Consider the following 22,344-nt stretch of genomic DNA (forward strand, 5'->3'; position numbering starts at 1 on the left):
GGCAGAAAAAACGCATGCGGATTGTACATGCGGATTGTACATGCGTTTTTCCTGCCAGGGACAAGCGGAAGTGAAGCGTTCTTCACATGCATTTCCGCATGTGGGTTAACAAGCGCTTTCCAAGCGATTTTAGCATCACTTGGAAAGTGCTTGACAACTTGGTCACACTATATAAATCCATGCAGCAGGCATGGATTTATATACTGTGACCTTAGAATGTTAAAAAAAAAATAAATAAATCCATACTTACCTTCCAATGGCCCCCGGAGTCCTGATTCGATCCGTCCCGGCAGCTCGCGGTACACTGATAGGACCTGCCATCACATGACTAAATGACGTCAGCGCAGGTCCTTCAGTCCACCGCGATCTGCCGGCAAGCGAAGACAAGCACACCAGGGGCCATCAGAAGGTAAGTATAGTATTTATTTTTTATTTTATTCTTTTTTTTACAGGTTCTATGGTACCCGGGTCCGGAGGAGAGTCTCCTCTTCTTCAAACCCGGGTACCATCCGCACATTGAAACGCTTGGATTCCGCATGTACAGATGCAGTGATGCGTAATCCATGAGTACCAATGCAAGTCAATGGCGGCGAAAACGCAGCGCTTCCGCAAAATAATTGGTAGTGCTGTGGAATTGCCGCTGCAAAAACGCTTAAAAAACGCATCGTGGGCACACAGCCTCAGGATAGATTGAAAATGAAGTACCTGACTGATGTTTGCGTTGAATACATTGTGGGCTATGAGCAGTAGTCAACGAGATGCTAGAATAAACCACACTCATTTGTCCTGCTCTACAAGGCTTGTCTTTTTTCCGACCTCTCTGTTCTGCCTCAGCAGTGCACACTATCCTTATCTGCAATCCATTGACTGTTTTACCTGTAAGTCAAGGGAGGGGCATTATAAAAAAAAATAAAAAATAAATAAATATTACTTTTGTTGTTTGACTGGCCTGAAATACTGCCCTGTTTATTGCTACTTTGAAAGTGTTCAGGCATTGTACTATTAATACAATCCCAGGCTTCCATACAAACACTCCTTTGTGCACACTGCTTAAATGTAACTTTTGAAAAATATTTATGACAACTAGGGGCTAATAAAAAAAGTTAAAGTCCGCTCACCATTGGGGTGTGGTGCAGTCTCAGCCTCGCTCTGATCCAGCCAGAGCAGCCTGGTTCATGAATCAGAATCATGCTCCATGATTAAGACTGCACGTCGAAACTTGTAGGTCGAGACAACTGTGATCCTTGTGTGCACTAAGACTTATTATGGTGGTAGCAGCATTTTTTTATGGCTCAATAAAAGCTATGTTTTATTCAAGTTTATAGCCTGATATGCTGGATCATTCCTCTTATTTTCTAACTAGGGGCTAATGTTTGCCATAAAGCCGTGTGGTATCCATATACAGTGGTGTGAAAAAGTGTTTGCCCCCTTCCTAATTTCTTATTCTTTTGCATGTTTGTCACACTTAAATGTTTTCAGATCACAAAACAAATTTAAATATTCGACAAAGATAACACAAGAAAACACAAAATGCAGTTTTTAAATGAAGGTCTTTATTATTAAGGGGAAAAGGGAAATCAAACAAAGAAAATGGAGCTAATATTTCCTGGTACTTCAAAAAAGGAACCAAAGTTTATATAAAGCTATAAATTTTATTGTAACATGATTAAAAACAAGGTAAATAACATGATACAAAAATATGGATAAGAATGTGATGAAGACACAAAAAATGTGACCGCACAGGTGGAAAACATTAATACAGGGTATGGGATACAAGTCCATTAGCTGTTACTAATGTGATGTCATGTATTAGGAAAGCTGCCCACCCACCAGTATTTAAGATGGAATTCAATTCATCCCAGCTACTCAAATTAAGCCCATGTGTGAGGGTACTAGCCTGGGATGAAATGCTGGAATAGCAGAAATCGTATTCAAGTAACAATATATCAGAGACAAAAGTGGCATTGTGCATGACAGACAGCCCTGTAAAATGGCCAATCATGGATATAAAGTACACTGCTCAAAAAAATAAAGGGAACACTTAAACAGCAGAATATAACTCCAAGTAAATCAAACTTCTGTGAAATCAAACTGTCCACTTAGGAAGCAACTCTGATTGACACTCAATTTCACATGCTGTTGTGCAAATGAAATAGACAATAGATGGAAATTATTGGTGATTATCAAGACACACTCAATAAGTGGTTCTGCAGGTGGGGACCACAGACCACATCTCAGTACCAATGCTTTCTGGCTGATGTTTTGGTCACTTTTGAATGTTGGTTGTGCTTTCACACTCGTGGTAGCATGAGACGGACTCTACAACCCACAGAAGTTGCTCAGGTAGTGCAGCTCATCCAGGATGGCACATCAATGCAAGCTGTGGCAAGAAGGTTTGCTGTATCTGTCAGCGTAGTGTCCAGGGGCTGGAGGCGCGTTACCAGGAGACAGGCCAGTACACCAGGAGACGTGGAGGGGGCCATAGGAGGGCAACAACCCAGCAGCAGGACCGCTACCTCCGCCTTTGTGCAAGGAGGAACAGGAGGAGCACTGCCAGAGCCCTGCAAAATGACCTCCAGCTGGCCACAAATGTGCATGTGTCTGCACAAACGGTTAGAAACCGACTCCATGAGGGTGGTATGAGGGCCCGACATCCACAGATGGGGGTTGTGCTCACAGCCCAACAACGTGCAGGACGCTTGGCATTTGCCACAGAACACCAGGATTGGCAAAGTCGCCACTGGCGCCCTGTGCTCTTCACAGGTGAAAGCAGGTTCACACTGAGCACGTGACAGAGTATGGAGACGCCGTGGACAGCGATCTGCTGCCTGCAACATCCTTCAGCATGACCGGTTTGGCAATGGGTCAGTAATGGTGTGGGGTAGCATTTCTTTGGAGGGCCACACAGCCCTCCATGTGCTCGCCAGAGGTAGCCTGACTGCCATTAGGTACTGAGATGAGATCCTCAGACCCCTTGTGAGACCATATGCTGGTGCAGTTGGCCCTGGGTTCCTCCTAATGCAGGACTATGCCAGACCTCATGTGGCTGGAGTGTGTCAGCAGTTCCTGCAAGATGAAGGCATGAAGCTATGGACTGGCCCGCCCGTTCCCCAGACCTGAATCCGATTGAGCACATCTGGGACATCATGTCTCGCTCCATCCACCAACGTCACGTTGCACCACAGACTGTCCAGGAGTTGGCGGATGTGACTCGCGCCATGGGGCACTCGGAGCCGGGCAATAGGGAGACGATGGGGGTAGTAGTGGCAACCCGGTCCGTGGCTCAAGGTGGTCAGACCAGTGGCAGTCCTTTATAAGTTTTAAGTAATGTCCGACTACGCCACCCATGGATTGCGGTCAGTGCTAACCGCCGCTGCAGTGCAGACCTGCAGATGTAAATGTGCAGCTCTGAATAGTACAACTCCCCACGGGAAGAGTAGGGCCCCAGGGCAGTGTATGATGGATGATGGAGGGGATGATTCTGACCACGTTAGCCAGGAAACGGAGGAGTCTTAAACAGTTCAGGGTCTTTATTACAACACGTAAAATGACCCAGAAACAGGCCCGGCTAGGAGGGGGCCTGGATGTCTGAGAGCAAGTGGGAAGCTGGCCCTGGTCAAGGTGAGGGTATCGGCCTACCGTGCTCTCTGTGCTCCTTCTGGCTATTTCCCTTCTGGTAATGTAACAGCCCACGTTCCTGAGCTCACCGTGTCCTCTCGCCCGTATGGCTTGCAACTCGGGTCCCTTGCTACTCCCGGCCTGGTACGGCTCTGCTGGTCCCTTCTGCTGTGGCGGAGCCTCCGGGCTTCTTAGGCCAAGGAACATACAGTCCTCTGCGGACTGGTTATCTGCTGTAGGATGTGGAATCCTCACAGCCTCAGACACCAAAGTCTGGTAGATTAGTTTCTTTATCTGCCAGGACAGACTCACTTTGCCTTTTGTCCCTGGCTCGTGGCTCTCTTACTGCCACACGTCCTCTTAGGCTGCAACACAACTGTCTGTCCCTGCTCTGGGACACCTCTCAATCCAGAGACAGGTTGTCCAGTTCTCTCAAACCCTGCCCCCAGTTCCAGCTTTTATAGGGGCAGCCTGCTCCCCCTACTGGCCTGGGACAGGAGGTATTGCATGCTAATGGCCCTTGACCAGAGGACCTCCCCCTTGCTCTCAGACACCGCTTTATTATACATTTGTGGCATCCAGGCCAGGGTGACAGATGCTTTAGTCCAGGTCTGGGAGGAGATCCCACAGGAGACCATCTGCAACCTCATCAGGAGCATGCCCAGGTCTTGTAGGGAGGTCATAGAGGCACGTGGAGGCCACACACAATACTGAGCCTCATTTTGACTTGTTTTAAGGACATTACATCAAAGTTGGATCAGCCTGTAATGTGTTTTTCCACTTTAATTTTGGGGGTGACTCCAAATCCAGGCCTCCATTGGTTAATAAATTTGATTTCCATTGATGATTTTTGTGTGATTTTGTTGTCGGCCCATTCAACTTTGTACAGAACCAAGTATTCAATGAGAATATTTCATTCATTCAGATCTAGGATGTGTTATTTGAGTGTTCCCTTTATTTTTTTGAGCAGTATAAATGCAATGCATGCAATGTGATATGAATGCTCACCCATAAGCTGCTGTCACCGCCATGTGCATCAGTTAAGCCCCAATTATTATTAAGGGAAAAAGGTCATCCAAAAAAGTGATTGGCCCCTAAACCTAAGGCTGCGTGCCCACGTTGCGTATTACAAGCGTATATGCTGCGGAATTTCCGCAGCGTAAACGCTTGTAAAACGCATGTATATCCGCACCCCATGGTCCCCAATGGCATTCCGCAATGTCAGTGCCCATGCTGCAGATTTTTCCGCAGCGCATATGCTGCGGTCAAAAATCCGCAAGCATGTTCATTAATTTTGCGGAAGCGCAGCGGAATCAATGTGCGGATGGTACCCAAGTCTGGATGAGAGGAGACTCTCATCCAGACCTGGGTACCAAAGAACCTGTAAAAAAAAGAATAAAATAAAGTTTATACTTATCTTCTGATGTTTTCCCTCCGTCGCGCTGTTGTGTGAAGGACCTGCCACGTCATTGAGTCATGTGACCCATCACATGACTCAATGACGTCACCGCAGGTCCTGCACACAACAGCGTGAGCTGCTCAAGACTCCGGACTGGGCAGAGAATGCATCGGAAGGTGAGTATAAACTTTATTTTTTTATTTTTTACCATTCTGATTCTTTTTTTTTAACTATTACTTGGTCACACTATATAAATCCATGCCGGTTGCATGGATTTACATACTGTGAACAAGTTGTCAAGCACTTTTCCAAATGATGCTTAAATCACTTGGAGAAGTGCTTGATAACCCGCATGCGGAAATGCATGCAAAGACGCTGCAAAGACGCCTCACAAACGCTTCTACCTGGCGGGAAAACCGCATGTAAAATCCGCATGCGATTTTCCCACCAGGTAGAAGCGTAAAAAATATGCTTCAGTTCTGCAACGTGGGCACTTAGCCTAATAACTAGTTGGGCAACCCTTAGCAGCAACAACTGCAATCAAGTGCTTGCGATAACTGGCAATGAGGCTTTTACAACCCTCTGCAGGAATTTTGGCCAACTTATCTTTGGAAAATTGATGTAATTTAGCCACAATGGAGGGTTTCCGAGCATGAACTGCCTTTTTAAGGTCATGCCACAGCAGACTTTGACTAGGCCACTCCAGATGTCTTAATTTTGTTTTTCTTTAGCCAATCAGAGGTGGACTTGCTGGTGTGTTTTGGAACATTGTTCTGCTGCATAACCTAAGTGTGCTTCAACTTGATTTCAGGAACCAAAGGCCAGGCATTCTCCTTCACGATTTTTTGATAGACAGCAGAATTCATGGTTCCATTTACCACAGCAAGTCTTCCAGGTCATAAAGCAGAAAAACAGCCCCAGACCAACATACTACCACCACCATATTTTACTGTTGGTATGATGTTCCTTTTCTGAAATGCTGTGTTACTTCTAGGCCAGATGTAATGGGACATAGAGCTTCCAAAAAGTTCAACTTTTGTCTTGTCACTCCACAGAGTATTCTCCCAAAAGTCTTGGCGATCATCAAGATGTTTTCGGGCAAAACTAAGACAAGCCTTTATGTTCTTTTTGCTCAGCAGTGGTTTTCCATCTTGGAACGCTGCCATGCATGCCATTTTTGCCCAGTCTCTTTTTTTTTTTATGGTGGAGTCATGAACACTGGCCTTAACTGAGGCAAGTGAAGCCTGCAGTTCTTTGGATGTTGTTGTGGGGTATTTTGTGACTTCTTGGAAGAGTCATCACTTCGCTCTTGGGGTAATTTTGGTCGGCCTTCCACTCCTGGAAAGGTTCACCACTGTTCCATGTTTTCGCCATTTGTGGATAATGGCTCTCACTGTGGTGCACTGGAGTTCCAAAGCTTTAGAAATGGCTTTATAACCTTTTCCAGACTGATAGATCTCAATTACTTTGTTTCTCAATTGTGCCTGAATTTCTTTGGATCGCAGCATGATGTCTAGCTTTTGAGGATCTTTTGGTATACTTCACTTTGTCAGGCAGGTCCTATTAAGTGATTTCTTGATTGAGAACAGGTGTGGCTGTAATCATGCCTGTGTGTGGCTAGGAAAATTGAACTCTGCTTCCCAAAAATGTGATAAACACTAGTTAATGTTTTAAGGGGGGGATCACCGTCTTACACAGGGCCCTGTTGGTTTGGATTTTTTTCCTTAATAATAGAGACCTTCATTTAAAAAACTGCAGTTATAAGAAATCAGGAAGGGGGGCAAACACTTTCTCACACCACTGTAGGTCTGTAAACACCAAGGGATACAAATAGAAGTCCTTTAGTATATCTACATAATGCTTTACACCATGTGATGTGCATAGCACTATTTTTTTTAACTCCACAAATCCACTGTCAGTTCCAACTTTAATATTCTTTGTAAAATGAGAAAAAAAATATTTTTGTTCAGAAACAAAAGGGTTAACCACAGCTCACAGTTAAGGATCTATTTGCTTCTATAGAAGAATTTTAGTGCTAAAATCCCATGTTGACCTGCTTAGATTAATCTCTTCAATGTTAGTTATTTTTTAATCTCTTTTCTTCTCAAGACAACTGAAATGGTAAAGCAATTTTTCATGTGTGCAGGTGCAAAAGCTGTCTGGTTTTCCTCACAGAGCTTATAACACATGGCATTGTAGGATTCGCTGCATTTTACTTTTTGGTATCCTGTTAATAAACAAATGTTATGCCACATGATGAACCAAAATACCAGAATCTTATTAATGTGAATTCAGAGTAACTTCAAAGTAATTTAACATTTTTAATTTTAATATAATTATATCTAATTTGATATATGGCTTTTGGCTGTTTTTAGCCCCATTGTCCCATTTAGACAGTGATGAGTAGTGATGAATTACCATGCTAAAATAACTGTGTGATGGCTTGTGTCTGGTCTTCCGAGCCATGAGCAAAATATCACAATATTTGGATTGTCAAAATAAGATTTTCATTAAAAGGAGATCTCCAGGAATAGGGGGAAAAAAAGAAAATAAATTTAATTCTAAATAAATTCATAAATACATTTTCTGTAGCAAATTTCTGTAGAACATTTAAAATGGACGCTGTCCTGTTAAACTGACATACACCTGGCCTGAATATTAATAGTATAGATGCTTGTAAATGTAAAAGGAAGTTTTGCCTGGGTGACCTTAAGATAACCTATACCATGTACTGTAAAGCAATATTTGGGTCACAGCAGCAGCCACTCATCATTCAGAAAGATGGGGTGGACAGCAGAATGAGCAGCCACTTTTTATATCAGCATCCCTCATAACTCAAGTGTTAGATTAGAAAGAGGGTGGACAGCAGTGTGAGCAGATTCTTCTTACCTCAGCACTCCTTGTATCCCAAGAATTAGATCAGAAAGATGGTGGAGAGCAGTGTGAGCAGCCACTTCTTACATCAGCTACCCTGGTATCTCCAGTATTCGATCAGAAAAACAGAGTGGACAGCTGTGTGAGCTGCCTCTTATAACCTCAGCACTCTTGGTATTTCCAATATTAGATCAGATAGTCAGGGTGGACAGCAATGTGAGCAGCTTCTTTTTACCTCAGTACTCCTGGTATTCCCAGTATTAGATCAAACAGAAATGATGGACAACGGTGTGAGCAGCCTTTACTTATCTCAGCACCCTTCGTATCTCCAGTATTATATCACCAAGCAGTGTGAGCAGCGTCTTCTTAGCTTCAGGACCCCTGATATCTCCAGTTTTTACATACTTACTTTTATTACCGTTTTCTTATTTTTTTTCCTGTTTCTTCAATAAGAAATTTAAAACATTAAATTCTCAAACATCAACAGTGTTTGTGTGTGTAAGTATGTATATATGTAGCCTTGCAATAATTATTAGACTTTTGTAGATGATTTTTATTTTACGTCTAATCACCAAAACTTTTCCTGATTTACTCTTTATGTTACCATATACAGTAAAGTAAAGGAAGACGTTTAATTTTAAATATCCTTATTCTTTATATGTTACTTAATAGACTTTGTACCGGTTTATATAAAGATCTTTAGTCAATGATAAGTACAGTGCCTTGTGAAAGTATTTGGCCCCCTTGAACTTTTCTACCTTTTGCCACATTCCTGGCTTCAAATATAAAGATATAAAATTCTAATTTTTTGGGGAAGAATCAACAACAAGTGGGACACAATCGTGAAGTGGAACGAAATTTATTGGATATTTTAAACTTTTTTGAAAAAAATTAAAAACTGAAAAGTGGGGCGTGCTATATTATTCGGCCCCTTTACTTTCAGTGCAGCAAACTCACTCCAGAAGTTCAGTGCGGATCTCTGAATGATCCAATGTCCTAAATGACTGGTAATGATAAATAGAATCCACCTGTGTATAATCAAGTCTCCGTATAAATGCACCTGCTCTGTGACAGTCTCAGGGTTCTGTTTCAAGTGCAGAGAGCATCATGAAGACCAAGGAACACACCAGGCAGGTCCAAGATACTGTTGTGGCGAAGTTTAAAGCTTGATTTGGATACAAAAAGATTTCCCAAGTTTTAAACATCTCAAGGAACACTGTGTAAGCGATCATATTGAAATGGAAATAGTATCAGACCACTACAAATCTCGAACAAGGAGAAGACTGATCAGAGATGCAGCCAAAAGGCCCATGATCACTCTGGATGAACTGCAGCGATCTACAGCTGAGGTGGGAGAGTCTGTCCATAGGACAACAATCAGTCGTACACTGCACAAATCTGGCCTTTATGGAAGAGTGGTGAGAAGAAAGCCATTTCTCAAAGATATCCATAAAAAGTCTTGTTTGAAGTTTGCCACAAGCCACCTGGGAGACACACCAAACATGTGGAATAAGGTGCTCTGGTCAGATGAAACCAAAATAAAACTTTTTGGCCACAATGTAAAACGATATGTTTGGCGTAAAAGCAACACAGCTCATCACCCTCAAAACACCATCCCCACTGTCAAACATGGTGGTGGCAGCATCATGGTTTGGGCCTGCTTTTTTTCAGCAGGGACCGGGAAGATGGTTAAAATTGATGGGAAGATGGACGGAGCCAAATACAGGACCATTCTGGAAGAAAGCCTGTTGGAGTCTGCAAAAGACCTGAGACTGGGACGGAGATTTATCTTCCAACAAGACAATGATCCCAAATATAAAGCAAAATCTACAAATAAACGTATCCAGGTGTTAGAATGGCCAAGTCAAAGTCCAGACCAGAATCCAAACGAGAATCTGTGGAAAGAGCTGAAAACTGCTGTTCACAAACGCCCTCCATCCAACCTCAATGAGCTCGAGCTGCTTTGCGAGGAAGAATGGGCAAGAATTTCAGCCTCTCGATGTGCAAAACTGATAGAGACATACCCCAAGTGACTTACAGCTGTAATCGCAGCAAAAGGTGGCGCTACAAAGTATTAACTCAAGGGGGCCGAATAATATTGCACGCCCCACTTTTCAGTTTTTAATAAAGTTTAAAATATCCAATAAATTTTGTTCCACTTCACGATTGTGTCCCACTTGTTGTTGATTCTTCCCAAAAAAATTAGAATTTTATATCTTTATGTTTGAAGCCAGAAATGTGGCAAAAGGTAGAAAAGTTCAAGGGGGCCAAATACTTTCACAAGGCACTGTATGTTACAATTGCCAACTTTATTTACCCAGTCTACGTACTGAATGCTTTTTATTTTGATTGACAATGTTGATTATATTACTTAACAAAACTTTCAATAAAAATGATATATTAAAAAATAAATAAAGGAAGACGTGTTTGCACCTTTTCCTGACAGTGCTTGCACGCACAGTGTGAATGGGTGTTTTCTCCTCTTGTCGCTACAGTGATACAACCGGAAGTGTAGTGAGTGGGTAACTTAAGGGAGGAGAAGGCACCTGCCCATACTACTGGGCTCAGGCAGTGTTGGACGGCACACGCAACTCGTGGGCTGAGATCAGGCAGGATGCGATCAGGGCAGGAGAGCGCTGTCAATCAAACCCAAGGGATGTCCTAAAAAAAGAATAAATTGAGGGGGCGTAACAGTGCCCTCAGCTGGAGCACAAAGCCCCCTCATTTGCATTTGAATGGAAATGTACTATGCTAGTGTAAGGTGCCCCAGCGAGGTAGTCGTGGGCGAGCTGTAGCCCCCTCTCGCTATGGCACCCTACAGACAATACGTGTCCTCCCTCTGAAGTGTGGCTGTGTATGTAGTGCTCTTCACTTACTTCACGCCATCCGATCGCGGCTGTCTCCAGGCATTTCTCTTCTGGGACCAGGGCAGCAATAATTTCAGAGGACACGAGGTTCTTAACCAGAACTTGGACTTTACTTGGGGAAGAGGAATATTTACAGTATTTACAGTCAGATATAATGGATAAGGCCCGACAGGCAATCATCTCCCTCACAGGCGCTGGTAACTGCTTCAGCCCTGGTTCCCTCTTTAGGCGGAGCATCTCTGTGGCTATAATTCCTGGCCCTAGAGACTCCTCTGTATTAACAGTGAACGGATCCGATATCTCTCCCCCACGTCTTGGCTTGGAGTACTGTTTAGCTTCCTCTGCTGCCTGCAGACCAGAAGTGCCCCGTGTCCTCACTACGCTTTGGTGAGTTTCTACGGCAAGCGAACAGGACTCATGCTCTTGCGTGGGGAGAACTGCGCACTGGGATCTCACTGTCTGAGGGTTCGGAGCTCCCGTCTACCCTAGCAGCCACTATAGTAAGGCTGTCTCATCAGGTCGCAATCCCTTCTTGTACTACTCAATCACTTCCTGATTCAGGAAATTAAAACAGAGACTTTCCTAATATGCCCACCCTCAGTGAGCTGTCATCACAGAACCTTAACCCATCACTGTCTATAGCTCGGCTAGCAGACTCAACCTGACATCTGCACCCCGAACAGTGGCATCTTGTGGCTGTTTTCAGGTACTACAGCCCAGAAGGAACTATACCAGGAACAAGCTCTATATCTCTCTAGGCTTGATAAGGGCACTAAGTTCCCCCTCTGCTCTACCAACTGGACCACTAAAGCTAACCCCCTTAGCTTGGCCTACCACAGTTGGGGAGGTCTGTCTTCAGGAACTCTTCCTTTTACTCTCTCAGTCTCAAGGGAAGGCTACGCCCTTCCCCACTATTACACTAGTATGGGCTATTCTCCTATATCACTGTACAGCTAGTATAATATACTTTTTGGGGATGACAGGCTCACTCTAATAGGATTCTTGTCACCATTTGTCTGAGTCCTAGAGGGCAGCCAGCAATGTTGATTTCCAGAAACTTTCCTTGATCAGACTAGAATTCTAAAATTGCTGGATCTCATTCTTTTGGTCTGTTTCCCTTACACAATCCTTCAAGCTGTAGCAAAGATCCGGACTGACAGTTTCAGCAATTACCATTGCAGAGCTGACGTTTTGTCAGCGTTGTAACACGCATTGAATATTTAATAATTGTTAGTCCCTGACAGACTTTTTTTTTTTAAAACTGAGGTTGGATGGAATTAAGATTGTGAGTGAGAAAATGAAAACTCCAAATGTGAATTGCTCTCATTGATATATTTTTTTTAAATATATATTTCAGTGAACGTTTTTTTGTAAGATTAAACCGAAATGGGCTGCCAAAATCTCCAGAAAAGACTGAAAGATATAGCTCTGTTTTTGTTGTAAGTATGCACTTCCTGTGATGTTGTACTAAAATCATGCCTTTGTCGATACAGTATGATTGATTAGAGTATGTACTGGGATTTTTGTGCCAGAATTCTTCACTTTGTTAATTGTATGTGGTTTATATGGTTACTTCCATGGTGTAAAATGATGGCATCACTTTCTGATCAGTGGGAGTCCCATCTCTGGGACATTTATTAATCCTGAGAATGAAAGACAACAGTGCTGGTTTAGTCCTGAATGCCTTTTACTGTGTTACCATCACAGCAGCAGCACGGCCCCCCGCTGTGCAGGCAACAGAATGAGATATTCTATCTTTGCCATGGTACCTTTCAGCGGTAGTACTGATTTTCCAGGAAACAAGAGATTTATAGATTTTAACTTTATTTATTTATTTTTTTTTTAGTTTTTACTTAAATATTATTTGCCAAAAGTAGGGTAAAAAATATTTCCAATAGGATGAAAAATATTGAACTAAGCAACCATTTGACCCAGCTGAACAGATATATATTTTTTATCTGTCATTAACACTTATCAAATACATTTCAGAAATCTTCTTTTGGAATTGGGGCATTTAATCTAGAAAAAAATGTGCACTCAGAATGTTGATTGCGATTCACATATATATTTATTCTAGGACTTGAGCTCAAGTGACCTTCGGAAAGACATTTTCATTACAGTACACATCATCAGAATTGGTAAGAATGCCTGTTGCTGTTTTTGGCTTTTATTTATTTCTGTAAATATATTATAGAATTGCTAATTGTTCCTCTATATGCCAGATTTATGTTCCTATTTTTTTTGCAGATGTTCTTAGCCATTGCGTTTACTGCTTTTTTTTAAAAAAAAAAATATATCTGACATCTGTCACCAATAAAGTAGGTTGTGCTACTAACAAATGCAGCTTTTTTTTTTCTGCATCAGTCTAAGTATTGAAAATTCCAAGCATTGCCAAAGGGGCCAGTTGTTTTAGAGAGATCTACTAGTAGAAAAGTCCTCTCTGGATCCCATTTGCATCGGATAACTCCTCTTTGAGAGTTTTGTATGACCTGTGGAAAGTGCATAGACTATTTGGAGACCATTTATGGCTCTGTGCACAGCCATTTGGTGCCAATGTAGGCCAAAATGGTACCCCCTGAAAACTTTGCTCTAGCTATCATTGTGGGTCTCAGCACCCAGACCCCCATCAATAAAAATGCTTCCACATACAGTACATATCAGAAGTGTTATAAGCCCTTGAAAGATGTAGTCCCGGAATTGTAAGTTATACCCTATTCACTGCCTGAAATAGTCAAACTCTGTACTTGTTTTTTCCCGGAAGTCCCATAAATAATGGATAGAGTAGAGGTTAAGAATTCAATTCTCCACTCCATTCAAGACACAGCTGTTCAGAGCTCTGTTCTCGTGGTTCCAGATCCTCATTTTTGAGATTTGTGGTTCAAGTGCTCGAGCCTCCAACTATTAGTTTATTTCTTATCCTGTAGATAAGCACATCCAGTTGCAAGGAAAAATAGGATGAAACAAAATATATCCAGATAATAACTGGCAATTTCAGTAAAATGCACTATATTTCGGTCACAGGATTGCAGACAAAGATATCAGTAAAATGAACCCTGTGACCGAAATATAATTCATTTTACTGAAATTGCCAGTGGTGAGTGTCGCTCCTCCAGCTTTCCTCTGAATTTTCCTAAGTAATAACCTGCACTGGGCTTTGGTAGCTTATGAGACACTTTGGTGTGGCTAATTATCATCTGTTAATTTTCAAATTAAAAAATTAATTAATTAGGCGGGGTTTAAGCTGGACAATAGCAGGGCACTAGTCTGAATCTACAATGTGCACAGTCAAATAAGAACAAGGAAAACCATTGCATGAACAGGTGTGTCCAAACTTTTTACTGGTTCTGTCAAACTAAATCACAGAATCCGTTGAGTAACTTGGTACATACAGTATACTGAGTATAACGTATTTGAATTGGATTACTTGATTCTACCGATTCTTTCCAGTGCATCAGAAAGTTCTGGCTTGATACTGTGTTTTGCTCACGATAACCTTCAAATTCCATTTGCTTGCAAGGTCGTATGGGAGCCGGTGAGAAGAAGAACTCTTCTAATGTGCAATATCGGCGACCCTTTGGTTGTGCCGCTCTAAGCATTGCTGATCTCTTAACAGGAGATTCGAAAGATGACCTCATTTTAAAAGTCTATATGTAAGTTCTTTCTGTTTCTCACTTTTGTGCATTTTTGTCCAGACGCATTAAAGCATCTGCATTATCAGATAGAAGAATATATAAAATGTATTTTTTTAATCCCTGTCTGTGAGAATATTATTCTAAGATACAAGGTCTAAATATTGTACTCAGCATTCTGTGTAATGCTGTAACAGTTATTTATGTATTACCTTTTTAGGTGCAACACTGAAAGCGATTGGTATCAAATACATGAAAACATTATCAAGAAAATGAACGCTCGATACAACCTAACTGGCTCAAATACAGGTTTGTAATAATCCATGAGTACAACAAATGCAAAGCCATTACAATTACTACTCACCACACACCACTGATACTATTGTCAGATTGCCTTCCTAGTGAAAAATTAAAATAATGGAATTACAGATCTACTTAGTGGTGCTCTGCTGTGGTTATCAAGCATACCAGGGTGTACATACTAATGGTGCAACCTGTACAGCTGCACAGGGGCCCGAGAGGAAAGAGGACCCACCTCCATAGCAGGTGGGATTGTGCATTTGTGATGATCTTTGGACTGCAAGGAGCCATACAGCATATTGTTCTTTCACAGTTGTCTGCTTCTAGTGTAGACAATAAGGCCGATTTACCTAAAATTTTGTGATTAGTGTGATGAATCTGGGCCATTGGCATCATTTGGAGGTATACGTTTGCAGTGTCTTTCAGAGGTAGATGTTAATTTCCTGAAGTGTACCTACCTCCAAAGAATGCCAATGGCCTAAATTCATCACGATGGTCACAACATTTCAAAGCAAATTGGACTTATTGTGTGTGCTATAAGTGGCCACACACACAGATAATTTTAGATAAATTTTTTTCACAGAGGCCGCCTCCTCTCTTTATAGATAGAGATATATGTGTGTGTGTGTATAAAACGGTGTGAAAAAGTGTTTTCCCCCTTCCTGATTTCTTATTCTTTTGCATGTTTGTCACACTTAAATGTTTCAGATCACAAAACAAATTTAAATATTAGACAAAGATAACACAAGAAAACACAAAATGCAGTTTTTAAATGAAGGTCTTTATTATTAAGGGAAAAGGAAATCCAAACCTACAGGACCCTGTGTGAAAAAGTGATTGCCCCCTAAACCTATTAACTGGTTGGGTGTCCCTTAGCAGCAACAGCTGCAATCAACCGTTTGTGATAACTAGCAATGAGTCTTTTACAACGCTCTGGAGGAATTTTGGCCCACTCATCTTTGCAAAATTGTTGGAATTCAGCCACATTGGAGGGTTTCCAAGCATGAACTGCCTTTTTAAGGTCATGCCACAGCATCTCTATCGGATTAAGGTCCGGACTTTGACTAGGCCACTCCAGATGTCTTAGTTTTGTTTTTCTTAAGCCATTCAGAGGTGGACTTGATGGTGTGTTTTGTTTTGTCCTGCTACATAACCCAAGTGTGCTTTAGCTTGAGGTCATGAACAGATGGCCGGTCATTCTCCTTCAGGATTTTTTTGGTAGACAGCAGAATTCATAGTTCCATTTACCACAGCAAGTCTTCCAGGTCCTGAAGCAGCAAAACAGCCCTAGACCATCACACTACCACCACCATATTTTACTGTTTGTATGATGTTCCTCGGCTATGCATGCCATTTTTGCCCAGTCTCTTTCTAATGGTGGAGTCATGAACACTGCTTAACTGAGGCAAGTGAAGCCTGCAGTTTGCATGTTGTTGTAGGGTCTTTTGTGACCTCTTGGATGAGTCTTCGCTGCGCTCTTGGGGTAATTTTTGCAATGCCCTGTAGGTTTGGATTTCTTTTTCCCTTAATAATAAAGGCCTTCATTTAAAAAATGCTTTTTTTTGTTTACTTGTGTTATCTTTTGTCTAATAGTTCAATTTGTTTTGTGATCTAAAACATTTAAGTGTGACAAACATGCAAAAAATAAGAAATCAGGAAGCGGGCAAAGACTTTTTCACACCACTGTATATGCATACACAGCGGGTGAAATTAGTATTAAACACGTCATCAATTTTCTAAGTAAATATATTTCTAAAGGTGCTATTGCACTCACTAGATGTCGTTAACAACCCATTCAATCCACACAGGCAAAGAAATCAAACCATAGATGTCAATAAATTAAATTATGTGTAATAATGAGAAATCACACAGGTAAAAAGTATTGAGCACACTTACTGAAACATATTTAATACTTCGTACAAAAGCCTTTGTTGGTGATGAAGGCTTAAAGACGCCTCCTATATGGAGAAACTAGTCGCATGCATTGCTCAGGTGTGATTTTGGCCCATTCTTCAACACAAACACTCTTCAAATCCTGACGGTTCCGTGGGCGCCTTCTATGAACTCTGAGCTTTAATTCCTTTCGTAAATTTTCTATTGGATTCAGGTCAGGTGATTGGCTGGGCCATTCTAGAAGCTTTATTTTCTTTTTCTGAAACCAATTGAGAGTTTTCTTGGCTCTGTGTTTGGGATCATTGTCTTGCTGAAATGTCCACCCTTATTTAATTTTCATCATCCTGGTAGATGGCAGCAGATTTTTATCAAGAATGTCTCGGTACATTTGTCCATTCGTCCTTCATTCAATTACATGAGGTTTGCCAGTCCCCTATGCTGAAAAACAGCCCAACAACATGATGTCCCCACCTCCAAACTTCACTTTTGCTATGGTGGTTTTATGGTGATATGCAGTGCTTTTTGCCCTCCAAACATAGTGTGCTTCATGGCATCCAAAGGCTTCAATTTTGGTCTCATCTGACTAGACTAAAGTCTTCCAGTATTTCACAGTCTTGTCTAAATGTTGTTAATCAAATTTTAAAAGCGCTTGAACATACTTTTTGTTCTGCAATGGAGTCTTGCGTGGTGACCGTGCCTACAGTCCATTGAGGTTGAGTGCAATACTTTTTATTTTCTTTGAAACAGTTGTACCTGCTGATTCCAGGTGGTCCTTGGCTCTTGGACAATTCTTCTGATAATTCTTTTCAGTCCGCTGTCTGAAATCTTGCGGGGAGCACCTGGTTGTGGTTGGTTTATGGTGAAATGATGTTCTTTCTACTTCTGGATTATGGTCCCAACAGTGCTCACTGGAACGTTCAGTAGTTAGAAATTCTTCTGTACCCAGTTCCATCAATATGTTTTGAAACAATAAGGTTGCAAAGGTCTTGAAATAGCTCACTGGTTTTATCTATCATGAGATGTTTCTTGTGTGGCACCTTTTTATAGGTCATCAGTTGAACCAGCTGATATTATTTTTCATGAAGTGGCAGGATTGCTTTCTAATTACTGATAGATTTCAGCTGATGTCATGACTTTCCATGGCCTTTTACACCTCACTTCATGTGTTCAGTACTTTTTCCCTGTGTCATTTCTCATTATTACACATCACTTAATTTATGGACATCTATGGTTTGATTTCATGTCAGTATCACCTTTCGAAATATATTTACTTAGAAAATTGATGACATGTTCAATACTTAACCGCTGTAAATTGGTCACATGCTCAATACTTATACTTTCACCCGCCGCACATGTGCATATGTATGTGTGTGTATATATAATATATTTATATACATAGCTTACATAAACATGAGTTTACATTAGTGACATAGTTCTGCGATCAAACCGCTAATTGGCAAATATACTATTAGCTTAATACCCTCTTGTATGTGTATATATTCAATAGTGCAATATTTGTGTGTTCATTGTGATTTCATGAGTATAATTCCCTTTCAGTGTAAGCTGTGTATGCAGCATTTATGCCGTAATATACTTGTTTTATTGTCAGGCTAGGAAGGTTCTCAGAAGAAATAAATGCTCAAGGTTATCGCTTACTTGCCTCTGTTGAGAATTTAAAAAAGTTCAAAACCTGACAGTATTTATAGGTTGTCTTGATTCCTGCCAGTGTCTATTTCTCAATGTGCTTGGCAGCCTGTTGTACCTTGTATCTGTTGTATCTCTGCTAGGACCATAGTAGCAGACAGTGTAGAGTTCTGTGGTTGATTTCTTGGGCCCTGTTTATCCTCGCTCTTCATTCTCTTTACCAGCATGTAGTTATGTTATTGCTTTGCATATATGTGCTTAATGTTCAGTAACCCAGCAAGCCACATTAAACGCCTAGCATTTACAAGGATGTAAAGCCTATAATGTTTAAGTACATGCAGAATGTGTAGGTAGTGTTTTGTGAACTGATGTACACTATTCTCCCCGGACAGACTACAGTGAATTTACCAATGTAGTAGTGATTAGTGTGTAAAACATGTTTATCTTTTTATTGCTGGCATTGGTTTACCATATTCTTTTAATATGTATGTGACTACATGCCACGTTACTGCTTCATATTAGGTGGGTAAATATTTTCGATCATCAGGACATATGTGAACCTCCTTGAAAGGGTTATCTCAAGTTCATAAATGGGGAAAAATTGCAGAGTGCTTGTAAAAACAAGAAGCTTTGCAGTTTACTTCTTTATTTAAAATCCTCTCCATTCTCAAGAATAGAGGGAGTTTTAATTTTATAGTGTAGAGCTCATTGCCTAGAGTACTAGCTGTCAGGTAAGGAGAGAATGGTGTAACCTGGCTCTATGCTTTACAGTCTGCTTGCCCTGCTCTGAAGCTAGCCATATCAAAAGATCCTGCCACCTCCAGTCCCTTTGCCCTTCTCCCATGCTGCAGAGAGAGCACAGTTCAGACCATCAGTGCCACCATGCCAATAGTCTGAACTGTCAATCAAAGTATAAAGCTGGGAGCGGTGCGCTCCTGAAGATTCAACTTGACAAAACCACTTTACCAGTTTCCCCTCTGTTGTGAAGTTGTGTAAATATTAATTTACCATTTGTGCAAGTATTTCAGAATTGCGATTTTGCTTTTTTTTTTATTAGACTGAAATGTGTTATTGTGGAGAATATTATATGAAACTTTAATAAAACAAATCAGATACATTATTTATCCCCTCTGTTTTTGTGCATCAGTTCCTGTAGTCGAATGTTTTTCCTCTTCCATTTGCCCTCTTTCCTACTGATTCTGCAGTAATCTTTTCTAGACTACAGACTTATTTTTGTTTTGTAGTCTGTAACCATGGACATGCATTGGTCTTCATATAAGCTGTTTGCATATATCAGTAGGATATTTTACATCTGCACTCTTCTCTTAGGATGACAACGAAATGACCATGCGTGCAGAAGTCTGCAACTAATGTTTATGTCGTCAAGTCAGTTGATATTAACACATACTTCGCATATAAACTTCCTTTGCTTTATTACCTTTGACCATTAGCCAGAATATAGTGTTTTGCTTCCACGTCTTTTATATTTCCCCCTACATTTATTCATTACTACTCTGAGAAAATAGGTTGCGTTCAACTGTTTTCTCACTTTGTCATTTCACCGTTCAGTAATTACATTACTTTTTTTTTCTTAAATTATTCAGAAGTTTGCAGAAACACAATCTCAATTATGTAAATCGGGAAAACTGTATGTTTGTAATCAACAATAACATTTGATTACCTTGATTTTCTGTAAAATGTAAAGTTTTAATTATTTTATTACAACTTGTTTCATGTAATGGAATCTTTATAGACGGAGGTGCAACAATCTCTTCTTCCTAGCAGTAAGTTTTGTCAACATGAAGTGGTGGAAATTCTAGTTTTAAATCTTTTTTTTGTCCTTCAGGAAATACATAGTTGTCAGAGGAGTCTGGCAACAACTTTTTTTTCCATACATATATATGAACACAGACAAACATGAATGTTTATGGTAGAGATGAGTGAAATGGCGTCTGCCAATCACTCAGCTAATGACCATCTCATGTCTGTGGCCATCTCTGTAAAGTTAGAAACAGAATATCTTGTGTCATGGTCATAAAGGAGCACTTCATTTTTTTTATTGCCCTATCTGTTAACACTTATGTGTGTGTATGTAGACTGGGAGTGCATTAACATACTTGTCGACATTTTCTGTTGTTTCCAGTGCCTCTCTGGGATCATTTGTGACCTGCCTGCTCACACAGCATCTTCTCAGCGGAGTGGAGTTCCCTTTCTCAATGTTCTGAGTCTCGTAGACCTTAGATTGAGAAAGTAACCTCTGGTCTACACAGAAGACTCTGTGCGAGCTGGCAGGTCACACATGCAGTCGCAGGATCCCGGTCAAGAATGGAGCGGCTTTGGAAATAGCAGAAGATGGTGACTTGTAAGTATGTTAATACACTCATTACATACACACTCTTGATTATTAAAAGACAGAACAATGAAAGAAAAAACAACAACAAAAAAACTCCTTTAAGTAACAGTGCAAATCTGTACCATGATCAAGGTCAATGCTACATGTCAGGATTTTCAGTGCAATGGCCTCTGAACCCAAATGAGGATTCTTTTTTATATTACCTAGAGAGGATAAACATCTGACTTAAAGGAGTTATCCGGGACTATTTATTTTATTTTTACTATTTGCTAAAAGCTAACAGGCAAGTAGTTGCTAACTACCTGCCTGTTCTACCTGGCGTCGGCAGGTAGTGATCGCTGATCACTCCTGCCAGCGATTCAGCTGTTGAAGGTCAATAGAGCAGCTCTTCCTCTGCCAGGTTGCTTTGACGATGGGGCTCAACTGCCAACATCATGCTGATTGACAGCTGTCTCCGAGGAGTTAGGCAGCAGAGAGCCAGCTGTCAATCTACATGACTTCAGCAGTCACACCCCGTCAGCAGAGCAGAGTGGAAAAAAGGCGCTGCTCTATTGACGTGATGTCAGCAGAAGCCACTGAATCGCCAGCAGGAGACCTTTCTCTTCTGTGCTGGCAGAGATTGGTGATAAGCACAACAGGCAGGTAGGTAGCAACTACCTACCTGTTAGTTTTTAGACCCATAGTAAAAAAAAAAATAGTTCTAGATAAACCTTTTAAATAAAATCTCCCATGTCTGCTCAAGGCCTAACTCAAAAGACAAAACGTGCTTCTAGTAATCTAGAACTTGCAGCTTGCAATGTGTTTCTTGCTCAAATCTTCATTTTTGTATGCTCCTGGCCCCAGTTGTGTGTGGTTTCGCGTAAATGTTAACGCAACAATCCTTAATGTTACTGTAACATTGAAGAAGACATTTCCTTCTATGGGGAACACCTCTATAATTTTTTTTGTTTGATCCTTCAATATGAATGAAGTCTATTCTCTGCAGTCACCTATAGTTGTCAGTTGGCATGTGACCATGCTTCTGGGTTGTCACGTTGTCATGAACAGCCAAGACTTCAGGAATGGCCTAGTATAGGATGGAAGCGTATCTTGAGGAGGACATTGTTCAAGGAATCAGAATTTTCAATTTTTGTTAAAGTTTGAATTTAAGATTATTCTCCATTTGCATTTTCTGTTGTTCTTTAGATACTGAACACTAAAGTAAATTGTGCAGTAAAATTAGGCACTGATAAATATATACACTGCTCAAAAAAATAAAGGGAACACTTAAACAACAGAATATAACTCCAAGTAAATCCAGCTTCTGTGAAATCAAACTCTCCACTTAGGAAGCAACACTGATTGACAATCAATTTCACATGCTGTTGTGCAAATGGAATAGACAATATATGAAAATTATTGGCAATTATCAAGACACCCTCAATAAAGGAGTGGTTCTGCAGGTGGGGACCACAGACCACATCTCAGTACCAATGCTTTCTGGCTGATGTTTTGGTCACTTTTGAAAGTTGGTTGTGCTTTCACACTCGTGGTAGCATGAGACGGACTCTACAACCCACAGAAGTTGCTCAGGTAGTGCAGCTCATCAAGGATGGCACATGGCTCATGTAGCTGGAGTGTGTCAGCAGTTCCTGCAAGATGAAGGCATTGAAGCTATGGACTGGCCCGCCCGTTCCCCAGACCTGAATCCGATTGAACACATCTGGGACATCATGTCTCGCTCCATCCACCAACGTCACGTTGCACCAGATACTGTCCAGGAGTTGG

At 41.1% G+C, this 22,344-nt stretch overlaps 1 protein-coding gene across 5 annotated transcripts in view; it reads left to right on the forward strand.

Moving 5' to 3' along the window:
- The window catches only part of DOCK4 (dedicator of cytokinesis 4), a 378,644-nt gene that overhangs the window by 159,659 nt on the left and 196,641 nt on the right, over window positions 1-22,344 (forward strand). For all 5 annotated transcript variants that reach the window (XM_073651961.1, XM_073651958.1, XM_073651957.1 and 2 more), the window contains exons 9-12: window positions 12,116-12,197; window positions 12,836-12,896; window positions 14,276-14,408; window positions 14,608-14,696. In XM_073651961.1, the coding sequence (XP_073508062.1) occupies window positions 12,116-12,197; window positions 12,836-12,896; window positions 14,276-14,408; window positions 14,608-14,696 (365 nt within the window). The remainder of the gene's footprint in view (window positions 1-12,115; window positions 12,198-12,835; window positions 12,897-14,275; window positions 14,409-14,607; window positions 14,697-22,344) is intronic.

This window comes from Phyllobates terribilis, unplaced genomic scaffold (assembly GCF_046119375.1).
Source record: "Phyllobates terribilis strain yellow unplaced genomic scaffold, ASM4611937v1 Scaffold_11__3_contigs__length_659146591, whole genome shotgun sequence".
NCBI classification, from domain to species: domain Eukaryota; kingdom Metazoa; phylum Chordata; class Amphibia; order Anura; family Dendrobatidae; genus Phyllobates; species Phyllobates terribilis.